Raw genomic sequence first — 15034 nt, 5'->3', positions numbered from 1 at the left:
AGTGTACATAGCTTTACGAACGAGGAGCATTGGGTCGTGATTGCTTAGAATTTAACGGACGAGCCCCTCCACTGTTCTTTAAGGCTCGGTTTTTTGTGAGCACACTAGATGTCTTTGGCGACTATAGATAGCAGAGCATAAGCTGCTTAGGAGAGAAACCTCTTACAAGTCACTTTCCACGAGCCCTAAGTCCAAAGATACTTAGCAAAAATCCTCATGAGGTATTTAATTCTAAATTTGTGACTAACCACTTGAGTGTTGTAAGCACCTGTCCAGCGTAGCGGACATCGAACGCGGGACAACGGGGAGCACGCGGAGAATCGATCACCCGGAGTGTAGGGACCAACCATTCTGGAGTGAGGCTCCAGACAATTGGTCCCAAAATGTGCGACATGGGAGGATTGGACAATTTGATCGCCAACACGGCGTATCTACAGGCCAGGAAGAGCAGCGAAGGGGATATCAAGGACATGATGAAGAGGCGTCGGAGTCTGTGCCTACCCAGCGCCGCCGCCTGTGCAGGACCGATGAGGAGCAAGGTTCAGGCGGACTATGTCAGTGTCTGCGAGCAGCAGCCCATCGGCAGGAGGCTCTTCCGGGACTTTGTAGCCACTGTGCCTGAATACCAGCTGGCCCAGGACTTCTTGGACGAGATGCATGCCTGGGAGCTGTCAGAGGATGCTGGAAAGGATAAAGTTCTACATGAGATGGCAAACAAGTACTTGAAGGAGGACTCCAAAAGCTTTCTTCCCTTTATGAGCAGGAGGTTGGTGGAGATGTGCCAGAAAGCGCCCGACCAGGAGCACGAAGACCTCGTGCAACTTGCTAGGGATGAAGCCAAGAACTTCCTCATGGATGCCCCATTCCAGGACTTCCAGAGCAGCCCATTCTACGACAGGTTCCTGCAGTGGAAAGCCTATGAGCAGCAGCCAATCAATGAAAAGTATTTCTACGAGTTCAGGGTGCTTGGAAAAGGAGGATTTGGAGAGGTAGGAAATTGTCATTAACTATTCCATTTTCGTAGGTATTTATTCAAAGTATTATTATTACATGTTTAATTCAGAAGCATAATGCTAGAAATAAAATCACGAATTTTTAAAACATTAAAAACAGTTTACATTCCCTTACATGGTGGGACTTACCTTCACAATTTGTGGAATTGTACTAACTACAGCTCATATGTGGTCGATTTGTTTGTGCTGATTCCACTGCGATAAAATCAGATTTTGTTTCTTAAGAGTAATCTGAATGATACAGTCTATAAATTAGCAACATTGGATTGCCCTTTGGTTGAAAAAATCAGTTGTCATACAGCCACTTTCCCCAGAGGATACCATCTTGCTCCACGTCTTAATTCCTTTTTTCCAAAGCCCATGCCAGAAGTCTCATGTCACTCGATATCCTGCTCCCTTGACAGACTGAGTTCAAGATATGCTGGCATGAAAACTGACTCAAAGGGCACGGGAGCCTAGTCTGGAATGCACCCGATCACTTGCCACAAATATATCTGAATAATACACCTTTCAGAAAAAAGTCTAAAACTTGTCCTTTAAAGATAGGCTTTGCATACCCAATGGGTTATTATGGGGCCACCACTTCCTCTGAAAGGTCCACCTGCACAAATACACTAGCAACATTCAGTATATTTTATTGGGCCTAGACATGCACCCCACACAAGGCAGAGGCAAAATACATTTGTTGTCCTCTTACATCATTCATGCCAACATATTTTGTCCAGATTTCTACTTAACTGTTACAGTTATTTTGAACAAGTGTAAACTGATATAGTTTGTCACTTTTAAAAAAAAACAACATAAATTTGCTGTTCAGAGTCATTAACAGATGACCTTTTGTCCAAATGACTGCTGCACGTGCGTAAAGTAAGCAAGAGTGGGTGCAATGTCAATAATATGTGTATTGAACCCCTATCTTTACGCATTAATACGACAGGTCTGTGCCATTCAAGTCAAAAACACTGGTAAGATGTATGCCTGCAAGAAACTGGACAAAAAAAGGCTGAAGAAGAAAAATGGGGAGAAAATGGCCCTGCTGGAGAAGGAGATCCTGGAGAAGGTTCACAGCCCATTCATCGTCACGCTGGCCTACGCGTACGAGTCCAAAAGGCACCTGTGTCTGGTGATGAGCCTTATGAATGGGGGAGACCTCAAATTTCACATCTACAACATGGGTGAGAGAGGGCTGACCATTAACAGGGTGGTATTCTATGCGGCGCAGGTCACCTGTGGCATTCAGCACCTCCACTCCATGAACATCCTGTACAGAGACATGAAGCCGGAGAATGTACTCCTTGATGACAACGGCAACTGCAGACTGTCTGATCTGGGCTTGGCAATTAAAGTGAAAGAAAACAAGCCAATCAACCAGAGGGTGAGTAGATGCTCTATGATGGGGCTGGGAGGGTGTGGGAGTGACTCAGCGTGGGGGGATTGCCGAAACAATTTTTTCGAATGCATTTTGAGCCCAAGTCCTAATTCCATGGGATTTGCTCCTCACTAAAGTCCTTAGGCCCTTATTTCATTTCGATTGACAGGCGGTAAGCGGATTTTCTTAATTAACTGTTTGGCTGCTACGTAACACACTTAGGGGGCTAATTGCTAAAGGGTTTAGAAAAGCATTAGATTGCATGAGGTTTCTGTTAAACAGCTATAATTAAAAACGTGTAAAAAACGTACAGCAAGGAAACTATACCTGCACTATTTTGCCATATCACCACTCTTTATCTGTTTCCAAGAGGAAGTGCTGCATTTGGTACATTTGAGCACCATTCCTCTGGTGGGGTTGGTGACTTACTGTTCATTCTACCATGGTGACTCACCTTTCGCCGCTGACCAATAGGGGCTCCACCATCCATGGGTGCTTTGTGCATTGGTCAATAATTAGAAAACACATATAATTATTGTTATTTAGATTTCAGCATAATTTTTAATAAACTGAATTGAAAATCTTTTTCTCTAGTCCGTGGGGGAAAATACCACGCTGATGTATGGGAAAGGCCTAAAAAAATTCTTGTTCAAAAACTAATCTCCTAAATTTTCTAGGATGGCACTTTCAAACCATGTTTTAGCGACATTAGACATAAGATTCTGTTTTCTTGTTAATGCTAGCATCTGGACAAATTAATATTTAAAATAAAAAATAGCTAGATGTTTTCTTCTCTGAATAATTAATTTGAAGGTTGAACAGGCAACTATAATGCTGTCGTAGTTCGACAATTGATATTCTCTTTGCAATGTTTCACACCATATTTACGGACAGATGTACTAAAGTATTTGTCGGTACCAAACCCATTGTTTATTAAATCTCTGGGTTGCCACAGCGAAATAAAATTGGAGTATATTTACTAAACCCCCTTTGTAATTCAGATAACCCTTTCCCTATTGCAAAAAGGTTTTGGAGACTCGTTCCCAATCGCAATTGGCAAAGGACTGTCCCCCCAATTTTGAATTACAATCAGGTTTTTCAATGGAGGTGGAAACAGGTTTGCTGAGGGGGGCTGTCTCTTTAGGCTGCTTCCCCTTTTCGAATCATGCCGGACTGCCTGCTCCCTGCGATGTCTTTCCAAACGGGAGACCAAATAATAACAGGCTGCTTTAATAAAAAGTTTATTGCCAGGGAGTGCAAACCCAGGAATGGAAGTCTGCTGTTCTTTGCAGGCCACTATCGCTGTGTGTGTCGCCAATCACAGGGAGGAGCAAATAACAACATACCTAATGAATATTAACCATTCAGGTTGTCTCGTGACCACTGTGAATGGTGATTTGTAACCCTACTCCGAAGAACATAGGCCACATCACAAAATCAGAGACAAGTCACAAATAGTGAGTGAGCAATTTGCGACCACTATTGGCTACCTGTTGCTTTGTATATCTGGCCCTTGGTTTGAAGAAACTTTAGTTAGTAAAGCTGTTTCTTCTGAGATAGATTTTCTACTTACAAGTGTATTAAGAAAGCTCCGAATCATCGAAAACAGCTTAAAAGGTTAATGAGCCTGCCAGAGAGCTTGTGTGTAACACATGGGTCACAGATTTTCAAGGAATGCAAGAGCACATACACATACTTATATTATATATGTAGACACTGAGGGCCTCATTTACAATGGCCATGGAGTCAGTGGCGTAACAAAGGCCCCCCACCCGGTGCAGGGCAGCCCCTGAGATCCAGGGGCCCCCTCAGCACAGGAAACAGTGCAAGTGCCCCTGATTGGGTCCAGGGAGAAGGGGGCCCCCTACAGGAACTTTGCAGGGAGGCCCCCTTAAGCTTCGTTACACCACTGCGTAAGGCAGGGCAGCAAGTGCCTTGCTGAGCCGCCATGCTGCGCCGCCTTGCACCACCGGGAAAGGGCAGAAATGCTCAGTATCTACAAGATACAGGACATTTCTGTCCTCTTCCCATGCGCTGGTGCACAAATTTCTGCCATGCGCCAATTGAAGCACACTTGCACCATGGTGCAAGGGTGCCTGCGTTGTGGGGATGAAAGTTTTTGTGCAGGAAGGGACACCTTTCTGCACAGAACAATCATAAGAGGTGTTGTCCTCATTCTACGTGTGCTGCATAATGCATTACACATAGAAAGAGGTAAAAAATGGGACGAAATAAAGATATTTCTCTCTGTTGCGTCACTCTTACGCCCCCCCTGAGGTAGTGTAGGAATCTTATGAATTCCCAGACTTGTAAGTCTGAGAATGCATCAGATTCCTTTGGGTTCCATGGATGTTTCATGGGAACACCCCAAGCAACACCTATGGAACGCCCCTTTCACCCTGTGTTATGCATAAAAGTTGCCCATATTTACAAGGCCATGAAAAGCCACGCAAAGTGGCTTTGCATGGCCTTGTAAATGTGGGCTGGCACACTGCACGGCCGGAGCATCAAAAAACCATGATGCTCCGGTGGCGCAGTGTGCTGCTAGTGCCTCATAAATGAGGCTCTGAGAGTCAAGGGCCTCATGCACTAAGGATTTTTTTTTCTTCACAAAGCCTCTAATTCTGTGATACAGAGCGTTTGTGAGTACTAAAACCTTTTTTAATTGTACTAAACCCATTTGACTATTCGGAAATGTGTGGTACAGCACATTACCCAACCAAAACACTACAAAATCCACATCCTCGATCGCAGACAGGAAAGAAAATAGAAATAAAACAGAACTGATGACACCATGATACTGAAATCCCTTAGTGCAACACACAGATAGCTCATCACTTCGGCCAAAGCAACATACTAGAGCATCACCATCAAGGAAGCCACCAACAGAAGCAGACCGCGCTTCAAGACCATCAAGCACTGCATCAAACCCTTTGCCTAACCCTTATATGCAGCACTGCACAGACACGTGCATTGCTATCAACCTCGTTTTCAGTGAGAAAATACAGATGACCCAATAGCACCTTAACAATGCCAAGGCGCAGATTTACTAACGCTTTGCTCCTGGTTAGCATCACAAAAGTGGAGTTAGGTTTACAATCCAATATAAACTAGGATTTGCATTGAAAGTTCCCAAAGTAATACAAAGCTATGCCATGTACTTCTTTGTGATACTTTGCATCAAGGGGCATTGCATTGGTAGTAAATGGGCATTCCAATGCAACCACCCATGGGTTTTGACCACATTTCTATCTACTATCATTTGGAGACAGGGGTTTGTGCCAAAACCATAGCATCCTAAAGGTAGGGCTAAAGAGAAGAAATGTTTTAATTTCTCCTCATTTTTCCAACTTTGTCTGGGTGCTGCATTGTACAGCACACATACTAAATGGGAAATGTCTTAAAGTATAGTTTTTGTATTGGAATAGTTCCCTTCCAGTAAACATAAATATTTGTTAGAGAATGCACACACAGTGCAAGGGAATGTGCATTGGTGAATGCCAGCTAAAAGTGCACCAGTTTCGGGAGAGAGAAAATATGTGCCATGTTTTAGGAGATATGGCATGTTTTCTCTCTCTCCTTTGCTTGCTGCACTGTGTTGCATCATCTATTAGTAAATCTGGGCCCAAGTTTGCTCGTCCTTTCACACCCACCCCTAATCATAGAATCCCGCAATAGTCATCCTTCAAAACCCCATTTCTCGCAGATTTTGCCAAAATGCTGAACTTCATAAAAGTCACTTCCTATGTAGATTATGGGCCTGATGCCGCCAAGGTCCCGCCGACAAATGACCGCACCGCGGTCAAAAGACTGCGGCGGCCATTCATACATTTCCGCTGGGCCGGCGGGCGCTCTCCAAAAGAGCGCCCGCCGGCCCAGCGGAAATGCCCCTGCAACGAGGATGCCGGCTCCGAATGGAGCCGGCGGAGTTGCAGGGGTGCGACGGGTGCAGTGGCACCCGTCGTGTATTTCAGTGTCTGCATTGCAGACACTGAAATACTTTGTGGGGCCCTCTTACGGGGGCCCCTGCAGTGCCCATGCCATTGGCATGGGCACTGCAGGGGCCCCCAGGGGCCCCGTGGCACCCCCTACCGCCATCCTGTTCCTGGCGGGAGACCTGCCAGGAACAGGATGGCGGTAGGGGGTGTCAGAATTCCCCATGGCGGCGGAGCGCGCTCCGCCGCCATGGGGGATTCTGCAGGGCAGCGGGAAACCGGCGGGAAACCGGCGGGAGACCGCCGGTTTCCCGCATCTGACCGCGGCCGAACAGCCGCGGTCAGAATGCCCTGCGGGGCACCGCCGGTCTGTCGGCGGTGCTCCCGCTGAATGACCCCCTATATCTTAATCTTGCCCTTAAGCAAAGCTATCTGGGAATGTTCTTCCATCTATACTCACCATTGTCAATGCCTCTCATACATAAAGTATCTTCCCAGAAGCACTCAAGACAGGCCATATCCTAACACTCTAGACACTGATGACCACTCCAACAACTGACCCATAACTCATCTAGCCTTCATCTGCAAGATCCAAAAAAAGGAGACTACACTCAACTTCAAGACCACACCAGTGATACCAAGTCCTGTACAGCTACCAATATGGCTTCAGATCACCGTTCAGTCTAGAAGCCACTACCCTACACACTGTAGATGATGCCCTTCTGACCCCAGCTGAAGATTATCTCTGCCTCCTGATATTGATGGACCTCTGAGGTGCCTTTTGCACAGTTGACCATCCCACCTTCATCTATACTTTGGAGTATCAGTGTGGATCCAGTGGCAGTTGCCATCACTGGTTCTCCTCCTACCTTACCAACCAAAACCATTTCCTTCACATCAACACCTCTGTGTCCCAACGGAACCTAATCAACTGTGAAGTACCCCAGGGTTCCGTACTTGCCTCTATCATCTTCAGTCTCTAGAAGGAGCACCTTGGGCAGTGCATAATGTTTAATAGAATAAGTGCCAGAGCTCAACGTTTTGCTCACAAGCACATGGTAGGCAGTACTGAGTGTCATCTTGTCAACTATCAAACCTGCGTAATCTTGATTCCTCCTTATGCCTCTTTAATCACAACCAGACACTCCCTGACTCTGTATCTCACTCTTGTAGATTCTTTTTCAACTCTGCTTTTTCCTTTTTGTCACTCGTTCTGTGTCTTTCTTTGCCTCCTTTTCCCATGTTGTGTGTTTTTCTCTCTCACGCTCCAGGGCAAAGTCTTATATATTTGTTTTTATCAGATTTTTCAAATTAGGTAACAAATGTAATTGACATTGCCCATCAATATAGCAATTACAGTAATCACAACAATACAGACTGCTTGGTCAGGAGAAAAGGAACAAGCAGGTAGGGAGAGGCGTTTACAGCTACAAATAAGAGGACGTGAGACATAGGAAAGGGTGAAAGTCTCAGGTGACTCGTGCTTGGTGTTAACTTCAGCTCCCTACCACATTGTTGTAAATCAGGGGTAGATCTTAGAACTGGGGTGGTGGGAGGCAGGGGGGTTTGTGGTGGTGGCTAGGTGTGGCATGATGATGTAAGGCACAGGCAAACAGGTGCAGGGAATCATGTATTGTAAATTGAGATGAAAAAAGTGAAGGGCGGCTACCTGCGTGAGAGTTCCTGGCGTGCTGGTGGTGCATAAAGTAGGTGAAGCGAAAATGGCCAGATCCTGAGGGGAGATCACAATTCCCCACCTCCTGTAGGAAGTGCACAAGGTTGGCAGCCCATTGAGGGAGATAGGTCACTTGCGGTGATGGCGAACTTCCTCGTAGCAAAGAGCATCCTCCTCAGCCGTGCCCCACTTGCATACCACTCCATGCTACATGGAAACTGGTGGAGGGTTGCTGAGGAGTGTCATTGGAGATTGAGTGCACATTTGGCAAGGAGGAGTGCCAGGACCGCAAAGTGAGTGCAAACCTTTTTGCTGTTTCCTTCATTTAAAAATGCCCAAAGAGCACGCCTCCAAGGTGTAAATATCCAGCTGCTCAGTGACCTTGCGTAAGGTAGTCTGTACTGAATGCCAGTAGCTCTGAAGGGCCTGGCAAGACCACATCATATGCATGAAACTTGCACCCAGAATTTGGCAGCTTGGGGAGCACACCTGTGTCCCCGGGAAATAGCAGTTCAACTGGGTGGACGTGAGATATGCCCTGAGGAACAAAAAAAATAATAATATTCTTAAAGCAAGAGTTGCAGAACACCTGTTGGGGAAATGTGAGTGCCTGAGCCTATTGCTTGTCATGGAGCACTATACCAATATCATCATCCCACTTGTGCCAGAGCGCAGTGAGGAGAGTAACTTCCACTTTGCAAATAGCTTTATATAGCCATGTAATAAGGTGATGACTGTCGCCCATAGTAAGAATAGTTTGGAGTACTGGCTGTGTGACGGGTTCACCCTGTGAAACGTCTCAACGCACATGACAGGTGTGGCTAAGTTGCCTGTATATAAGTATCTGTCTCGGCGGAAAGTCGTACTCCGCGATTGGAGTGGGAGGAGATGGCTGTCAGAGAAGAGGTCTCCTAGCATGAGCAACAAGTGTTCTTCCCATATTCTCATGTCCCTAGTGGTATAAAAACTCATTAAGCAGGGGAGACCGACCAGGGGTAGCACCAGTGCATATAGGCAGAGCCCCCATGAGAGGTGATATATGCAACCGCCACCTGCAGGGTCATGGGGGAATGAGGCAGAACTCTTGGAAGGAGGACGCCATGGATCATAGACACTAGCAGGGGCCCCTGGTCTGAGCTTGCCTCGGCCATATACCGCCCAGCTGTCCAACAGGATACCCTTTGGAGCTGTGCTGCGAGAAAGAAAGCCTCAAAGGATGGTGTGCCAAGGCCTCCTCGATCCACTGGCAGTTGTAGTTTTGCAAGGGCAACAAGGTGATATTTGGTAGGATAATCCTGCAGATGGGAGAGTCAGGCTCATTAAAGAAGGAATATGGGGGATGATTGGAAGATTCGTAAATTAATAGAGGTGGGGGGGGGGGAAACATTTTCACTAAGTCTATATTACAGATGGGGACCAATGACAGAGTTTGCCAGTACTGTATTTGAGATCTGATGCCTGCCAAGGCTGCTGGGAGGTTATCCTCATAGAGATCTAGAGGGGAGTAGTATAGCTGGATTGCTAAGTAACAGATTGTATCCCCATTCCAGCACAGGTGGGTGTCACGGGTGTAGTTGTGAGATAAGAGCCGGATCACAGTCCGCTGCCTTATTCTGGCTAGTGAGGTGCTGCTCTGCATCCATTTTGTCCCTCTCCAGGGTTTGGCGGACCCCCACTATCTTCTGGATGCATATACCTTTTGTCACCACCTTAAGGGGTCCCACTCCTGGGCTGTGGTAGAGTCTGTGTTGTGATTCTCTGCAAAGTTCTACCGAGTATAGTCTCTGTGCTCATTGCAGAAGATAGGTATTCCATATGGGCGTCGGTGGGAGTGGGAGTGCCCACGGAAGGCCAGCATGTGGGCATTGTGGCTGTATATTACGCGTCCCAAGTAATCTGAGTTTTGGACAAGAGGTATCTGGGGGGCAGAGCAAAGGAATCAACCTAGGCGCGCATGGAGGTATGGAGTGAAAGAAATAAAGTGGACCGTCGAGTATTACAACTGTCAGGCATCATCGAGCGACCAGTGGCGTGTTCAGAAGCAGTCTTCCTTTATGAAGGGGGAGAACGGGGAAAGGAGGATGAGACCTATCCAAGGTAAGGTCGTGGACGAAGTTGTAATCGTCTCCCACAAGAGTGTTGTCTTATGGGCTAGAATATAGGAAAAAGTGTCCCAAAAGACGTCCTGGTCCATATTTGGGGCAAAGATGCCCCCTATTAGCGGAGGTCAGCCATCTAAGCACCCTCCAGGAGTATAAACTGCCCTTCCTTTCCACCACTGTGCCCACCTCTTGGAAGGGAACCCCGGGCGGAACCCAAATCATGGTGCCTCATGCATAAGTGGAGTAGGTGGTGGCCTGTATTTGGCCACACCAATGTTTACAAAGGCTCTGCAGTTCCTCCCTGGTGGTGTGAGTTTCCTGTAAAAGGGTTATTTGCTTCTGCTGGCATTTGAGATAAGAATAAACTGCATAACTCTTAATGGTGGTGTGCATTCCCCAGATATTGAAGGTGAGGAAACGGATATCATTTATGGGGGCCATTGTGCCGAGAAGGAGCAGTAGCAAGCTTGCACAGAATGAGCTCAGGCGTAGTAAGTCACCCAGCCTGTGCAGAAGGGGATACCTGAGACTAGCCTGCCAAGACCTGTGAGGTAGCAGAAGGGGAGGAGGTAAAGACAACTGTGGCGAACAGGAAGAAACAAACAAGGCATAGTCGAAAATACCCTAGCGTAATTGGGGTTGTGGTTAAAGGTCAGGCTGGAGTGTGGTGTCCTGAGTGCCCTGTGCAGTAAGGATTATGTCATGTCAGGTCTGTGAGAGTCACTGATGGCCCCAGAGCCTGCTAAGTGTGCAATGCAGGAATGAAGGAGGGGTGGGCAGTTGAGTGTGGACAGCGTGACCGGGCAAGCACTGGCAGAACCACAGAGGCAAATGATTAGAGTGGCCCAATTGAGTTGCTTTGATTTGATTTATTTTTTTAGATTTCTAAAGCATGTGAATACCCAAGGGTGTCTTATATTATCCTAAGTCCAAACTGATACCAAATACGGGGGTAAAAAAACACTTAAGGGAAAGTGAGAATACCCAAGTTTTTAAGTGCTTGTGAAAACTGATAAAATTAGCATGACTTTTGATACGCAAGGGCAATCTGTCACAGAGTTTACAGATGGAATAAATGAAACTGCTGCATCCCCATGAAGCCTTCTTGATTCTAGGAACAATCACTGGACTAGAGGAGGCTGAGCATAGCAATCTTTTAGGGGAATACCAGCCGAATTTATTCTTAAGATACTCTGGTCTGGTTCCATGCAAAGCTTTGTATGCCAGGCATAGGGCCTTGAAGGCAATCCTTTTCCTATCTGGGAGCTAGTGAAATGCGACCAAGCAGATTATGTGGGTAGTGATGGGCTTCACCATTGGGGCAGGACATGTTGTAACAGGGTACATATCAATATTGAGCAGATACGTTCAATGAGAGCAACATAAGAAGCCATATAAAATGTTTAAATGAGAAGGTCTGCTGTCTGAAGTTTCATCAGGAGAGGAGTCTGGGATCCCCACTGAGAGTTGTCAGACGGAAGGGTATCATCCTCTGAGGTGAAGATATGCAGGCCTTCCTTGTCGTCCATGTCCGTAGCATTGGCTCCCAGGGTAGCCGCGGCCTGAATGGCTTTCTGCCAGTCTTCAATGAACTGCTCCATGTCAGAGGAGCTTGCCTGTGGAGAGCACTGAGTGTTCTTGGGGGCGCTGCATGCCCCTGCAACGTTTCTGTGGTTTGGAGGAGCCCGGCACCTGCCCTGTGTGCTTTCATGTCAACCCATTATGGTGTTGTTCAGCCCAGTCCCAGGTTGGATCGGTGAAAAAGAGGGTGCTGCCATCGGAAATGATCTGGAGGCGGGCTGGGAAAAGCAGCGAGTATTGCACCCCTATTTGGCGAAGGCTGTGTTGACTTCCAAGAAGGAGGACCATTGGCGCTATACCGCTCGGGTGTAATTTGGAAACAGCATGACAGTCTTGTCCTTCACCCACAGGGGGCCTGCCTGCCTGTCAGCACGGAGGACAGAATTGCAGTCTCTGAAGTGTAAGAGCTTAGCCAACATGGTACAGGGAGTCTCCTTGTGACTGGCCCAGGCAGGAACACCATGGGCGATCTCCAGTGAGAAGAAGGGGGTAAGATCTGAGGGTGATGTGAAGGATTTGAACCAGGTTTCTAGGTAAAGAAGAAGGTCCCAGCCCTCAATCTCTTCCAGCAGTCCCATAATGAGGATGTTGCTCTTACAGGAGCGACACTCCAAGTCCTTTGCTCTGTCCTGCAGGTGTTGAACGTGGTCTTGTAGGTCCCGGATTGCGGAGTGGTTGGCAGCTGCCAATGGCTGTAGAGTTGCGAGTGTTTTCTCCCTATACAAGACTTTATCTGATAGCTTCTGGTGGTAGTCCCTCAAGAAGCTGAGCTCAGTGGCTGAGGAACCCAACCTGGTCTTCTTGAAACCCTGAAGTGTTCTATAGCCACCAATGTATTGTCCAGATTGTCTGACATGAAAAGTGGTGGCGTGGCGTTCTCCAAAGGTATGTCAGGAATGATAATAGGTGGGTCTACCGAGGCCCACAGTGGAGCGGGAGTGGCAGAGTGCAGCCTGCCCATGATCTGTGATGCCGCAGGGCTAGGGTTGCCCTCCCAAGGTGTAGTCGATAGAGATAGCAGGATGACGGCTGGAGGACTAGCAAGTGTTCCACCAGCAAAGGGCAGGCGAAAGGGGAAATGGAGGTGCTCACATTGATTCCTTCAACGGAATGCGATGGTCAGCTCCCCTCTCTGGATGGCCCCGGGAGCAGTTGGGGAATGGCGGATTGAGGCTCAGGAACTGTGTAAAGGAGGTTGCTTTGAGAGGCGCTGGGGTCATTCAGTAGTGTTTAGTAAGTTCAGGAGTCGACCACAGGCGCGTGCTGTGCTGATCATCTAAGTTCTGAGGTGGGGGGGCTGGAAATAAGGAGACCCGGCGAGCCCCCAAGGGATCAAGCACAGTACTCATTGCTGCCTCCAGAGCAGAGTGTGGCAGAGTCTTGGAGTAGCATTCGGTAGGCTAGCGGGTCAGACCAGTAAGTGAGTAATGGAAGCTGTCACCCTATGTTGTGGCCTCAGGGCCCCACGTGTGCTTCGATTGTGCGCCGAAGCAGGGAGAGAAGGGTGGACCAACATATGGGAGGACACGTGTGGTGAAATACGAATAAAAGGTCCCCAAGGCCAGTCCACACAGAGGCGTAGAGTGGTGGGGTGAGAGAGTCATGTACTGGAGGACTGCACTCCTGATTGGATAAAGGAGAGGCGGATGGTGGGCAGTAGCCTAGAAGGGGGTCCTTGGGGTCCCAGTGAACTGCCAACCATGTTGTGCTGCAGGCCCTAAGCACGTGGCGGCCAGCAGTGGCCAGTAGTGGCAGTGTGCCCCAATAAAGGGGGTCCCCTCACTGTCCCGGGTCCTGCGATCAGAGTTCCCTGGCGGCTTGATCACGGGGCCGAAGCAAAGGAGGTCCTCAGAGGCTGACTACTGATGGTGGCTCACCTCGACATCATGTCTCACCCAGGGGGGGCCTCATGGGTTTCCTCCGTGCTTGGAAGCAGGACCCTGCTGGATCCAGAGAGAGAATAACCCCTTGCGCCCTGACTGCGGCGCCGAAACGAAGTAGCAGCAGGTGTGTGGGGGGGAAACAGAAAGTGAACCCCAGCACGTCCCCGTCCGGCTGCTTCCAAAATCAGTAGTCTTGCTGCGGTCAGCTGCTTCTGTGCGAGCCTCAGGCTTCTAGGGAGGGCGCCAACTCTGGGCATGCATTGAAGTTGCGTCACCCCTGCTACAGCAGGACAGCATAATGCAGGGATCAGTGGGGGTCAAGGGAGCAACTCCAGCTGCACCGGTAGGGTTGCAAGGGTGCTCCCAGAGCAGCAGCTGATGCACAATCATCCACCAGGAGGCCCATTCCCATGGGGATCATTGTCACTGTTCAGCTGTCCCAAGATGGTGTCAGGGCCCCAGGCATGTCAGGACTCTAGAAGTGTCATAGAGGGATTGAGGGTGCCGGCGGACACCGCCAGCAGGCTCAATGCCGGACTACCAACCAGGATTAGGGCTAATTGGTGGGCCAATTGACAGAGTTTTAGGGATTCACATCCACCATCTTGACTGGCCTGGCAATGCCTCCTCAGGGTCAATGTCTGATTAGGCAAAATAAGTGCCAGTCCCTGAAAATGAGTGCCAGTGGGCCTCCCCTGCACCCAGTGGCTCAAATTATAGAATGCCCTTGAGCTCTATTCTAAGATAGTAGCATCAAAATTCACCAATATGGCAATGATACACAATTGTGCTCCTTTACTCCACACTCAAACACTGCCTGCACCTCATACATATCTGGATTTCCAGCGCCTACCTGAAGCTCAACTCCACCAAGACAGAATTCCTATTTGCTGTAAGGATTTGGGTGTATTACATGATATGGCCGTAGGGCCTTATCGTGCAGTACACTCTCAAACACCATCTTGGGCCCAGTCAGGCCTTAAGCTCAACCCTGGGTAGCTGTGGCTGCAATCTATAAGGCTTGGCAAAGGAACTTAGTGTAAAGCATTTAACAGCACCAAACAACGAAATAAGAAAGTCACACAACAATCAAGAAATTGGACACCAATTTATAAAAATAGATTATTTTTTATGAATTTTCAGACACCTTAATGAACCAAATCCACTGGAGGTATCCAAAGATACAGATTTTAGAAGATATTGTCAATTTATTTTCAATGTAATTACAAATAAGCATTGGTTAGCAAAAAGTTTGTAAACTTTTGGAAATGTTTGTAAAAAGTTAGTTTGACTACTCCAGCCCAGGTTGGGGGACCAATTCTGGCCCGACTGAGGCCTTAGGGGCCTGAGTGGACACTGTGGACAGTTAGCTGTCCACCAGAGCATTTTAGGGTGAGATCCAAAATGTACAGGATGACCGCCATTGACATCAGTGGAGTGGTCCTGATGTTGAGAATACAGGCAAAAGATGCTCAA

The 15034-nt window shown here is 47.9% G+C and overlaps 1 protein-coding gene across 1 annotated transcript in view; it reads left to right on the top strand.

Annotated features, from left to right (window-relative positions):
- The first annotated feature begins 256 nt into the window (after positions 1-256).
- Positions 257-15034, top strand: part of GRK7 (G protein-coupled receptor kinase 7) — a 175707-nt gene continuing 160929 nt past the window's right edge. The window contains exons 1-2 of the mRNA XM_069213936.1: positions 257-989; positions 1951-2388. Of these exons, the coding sequence (XP_069070037.1) occupies positions 384-989; positions 1951-2388 (1044 nt within the window). The 5' untranslated portion in view covers positions 257-383. The remainder of the gene's footprint in view (positions 990-1950; positions 2389-15034) is intronic.

The sequence above is a fragment of the Pleurodeles waltl genome, chromosome 11, assembly GCF_031143425.1.
Source record: "Pleurodeles waltl isolate 20211129_DDA chromosome 11, aPleWal1.hap1.20221129, whole genome shotgun sequence".
Classification (NCBI taxonomy): Eukaryota; Metazoa; Chordata; class Amphibia; order Caudata; family Salamandridae; genus Pleurodeles; species Pleurodeles waltl.
Note: the sequence above shows the minus strand (reverse complement) of the source record. Positions and strands in the feature narration are given on the sequence as shown.